General features: G+C 37.4%; 1 protein-coding gene across 1 annotated transcript; it reads right to left on the bottom strand.

The window, feature by feature from the left end:
* Window positions 1–521: 521 nt before the first annotated feature.
* Window positions 522–2,757, bottom strand: RWDD2A (RWD domain containing 2A). Its single transcript, XM_006926351.2, has 2 exons — window positions 2,438–2,757; window positions 522–1,437 (listed from the first exon to the last, which is right to left on the bottom strand). Exons 1-2 carry the CDS (start codon window positions 2,639–2,641, stop codon window positions 760–762), a joined length of 882 nt encoding a protein of 293 aa, XP_006926413.1. The 5' UTR covers window positions 2,642–2,757; the 3' UTR covers window positions 522–759.

Raw genomic sequence — 2,757 nt, forward strand, 5'->3', positions numbered from 1 at the left:
TCCCCCATTAAGGTGATGGTCTAGAGCTGTCCCCAGCACTCTTGCCCTGGCATCTGGGCAAAGGTTGCCAGTTTTCATTACCTATGGAGCACTCTGTAGACAAGAAACCATATCTTTTTTTGTGGATAAGAATTGAAAAATATTGGTTTCATTATCCTTAGTATCATTGATCAACTGATGTAAGCAGCCAAAGAACAGGTGTCACCTTCATTACCCTTAAGACTTCATTACTATGATTCCTTTGCCATTAGTTAAGATCTAGTTTTAATAAAAGAAAAAACACTCACAATAGGAGGTTTAACATAAAATAAGAAATGTAGTAAACTTGCTGTTTTTGTTCTTATTTTAAACTTGATTTGGAATTCATCTCCAATAGTGAAAGAAGATGTGATGTGCCATCTGTGTGCTAGCATCATGAAAGAGAGAGATGTTATTCCTATTTATGAATTTAGAGCTGCAGTTTGACTATTGACATTAACTATAGGCTTTGGACTCCTCTTTAATCAAATCAGCTTCACCAGTTAAATTGACTATTTTATTAATTTATAATTAAATAGTTTTCAGTTAACATAAGGACATAGAGGTAACATCACAATTGCACTGTCACAAAGTTAAAGGCCCATGTGTTTCATCACCAGGTAAAATTCTGGAGCTAGGTTTCTCACAGAGGACACTAAACAGCCACCAGTCTTTTTATTTTGGTTTTATTAACAGAGATACTGCTTAGTGAAATATAAGCATAGGCCTTTTAATAGCTTCCTAGGAGTCTGAACTTTTGCTTTCAATTCCAAATAATATTTGGAAAACATGCTCACTTTTGTGTTTTTTTAGAAATTCTAAGAACTGGCCCAGATTCATGTGATAGTCATTCCTTAATCCGTAGTCACCATGGGCCTCAAGGAGTAATTCTTCAAAAGAATGGAACAGGCGCAGATCCTCCCCATTTCCTTCGGTTTCAATACTTTCAGCGTGCTTACAGGAAATGTGTTTCCAATTGGGATACCTAATTGTATGCCAGAATTCCTCACAATGCTCTTTGAAGCCCTCCACACAGATTATACCAGGCTTTCCTGTCATGCAAAATCCAGTCACATCTAACCTTTTCCCAGCATCCAAAATCTTCTTCCTTAGGTCCTGCTGATATATATGGTGGCTGTAGATCCACATTCGGAGGAATGTGTTCTTGACTGGCTTTGCCTGTGTGGATGGTTCGTAAATGAGCTTTCTGTTCAGGAAATAGGAGGCACTGTTATCCTGTAACCACTGGATTGCTGCACATACACAGAGCTCACCTGGATCAAAAGTCCCTATATAAGAAGTGAGACCTTTGTTCAGAAGCAATTGCTGTTGTCTGTCAAGTTCAGATGACCGTCCAAACAGCTGCAGTGCTACGTACGGGTAGCTGTGAGGCATGGTTACTTGCAAATCAATTTTCACCTTAAAATGAAAATCAAATAGATTTAAGTACCATAAAATCACTTAAGCTAGTTTGTCAATGGCAACTGCATGATTTTGATAAATGTAACAGCTATTGCTACTATGAAGTACCAGCTATGTGCCAGACACTATATTAAGTATTTAACAAACACACTATTCCTTTCATTTATGCATTCGTTTGTTCCAATATTTATCGAACACCTAACTATGTGCCAGTTATTTTATGCTAGAATAAAGAAGTAAAGACACTAGTTCTGCTCTTTATGAAGCCTAGAGCCTAGTGAAGGAGACAGACATTAAACAAATTATTACACATATCAAGTATTTAATTTCAATGAGAAGCATTACCATGGAAAAATACGAGGATCCACTGAAATGTGTCACCAGAGAGACTGAATCTATTCTGGGGAACCAGGAAGCCTTCTCTAAGGATGAGTAGGAAAAAACTAGAAGAGTGGTTCTCAAATGGCTGGTCCATTTCTTACCTATACTATGCTAATGTTGTCAGAGATATATGGGTCAGAAAATAAATTCATTTTTAGTATTTAGATTGTCTATCTGTATTTATTTTCTGTGTTTGGGTGCCACCAAAGAAACATTCATTCACTCCTGAAAAGCCAGTTTTGCTAAAGGCAATATTTAGATTTGTGGAAGTCATGATATATAGTACAAGATAGTCCATATTATAATAGTTGGGTTGGTTAAAAAAAAAAAAAAGGATGAGTGTACAGAATAACAATGGTAGTATAAAACGGCCAAGATGTTTTTAATAAAAATATAGGGCATATTTGTTAAAAAGGTGTGCATATTTAAGTAAAATTCAGGATGTTCATTGAGACAATTTAGAAGAAATCCAGTATTTTACGTATTTTGCATTCAAGCAAGTAAAGGAAATATGCATCTAGAATATTCTCTATTTCTTTCCTGAACTGAAAGCTCACGTTCCAACTGTTCCAAGAAAAATTGGGTACCTGGCAACAAAACAGCTGAGGGCACTTACCTTGGGCTCCTCAATCTGGAGAGTAATCACAAATTCAATTTTTGGTGGCAGCGCCTCCCTTGTGCCTTCCAAATATCTCTTTATATTCGTCAGGGCATTTACATCTTCAAGTTTTACTTCTCCTTGGTTAGGAAACATAGAAAACAGCATTTCCATCTCCAGTATCTGAAGCTGCAGGCATTCCTTCATAGAAGCGGAGGACATGTCGCCTCTAAATCAACTTGCCCAGGACAGCTGGAAAGGCCCAGGGACACTGGGTTTGTTGTCGGTGTCCAGCAAAATTTCCCGAAGTTCCCTTTGCGTGGAAGCAGTTTTGCAGG

Source organism: Pteropus alecto, unplaced genomic scaffold, assembly GCF_000325575.1.
Source record: "Pteropus alecto unplaced genomic scaffold, ASM32557v1 scaffold7, whole genome shotgun sequence".
Lineage (NCBI taxonomy): Eukaryota > Metazoa > Chordata > Mammalia > Chiroptera > Pteropodidae > Pteropus > Pteropus alecto.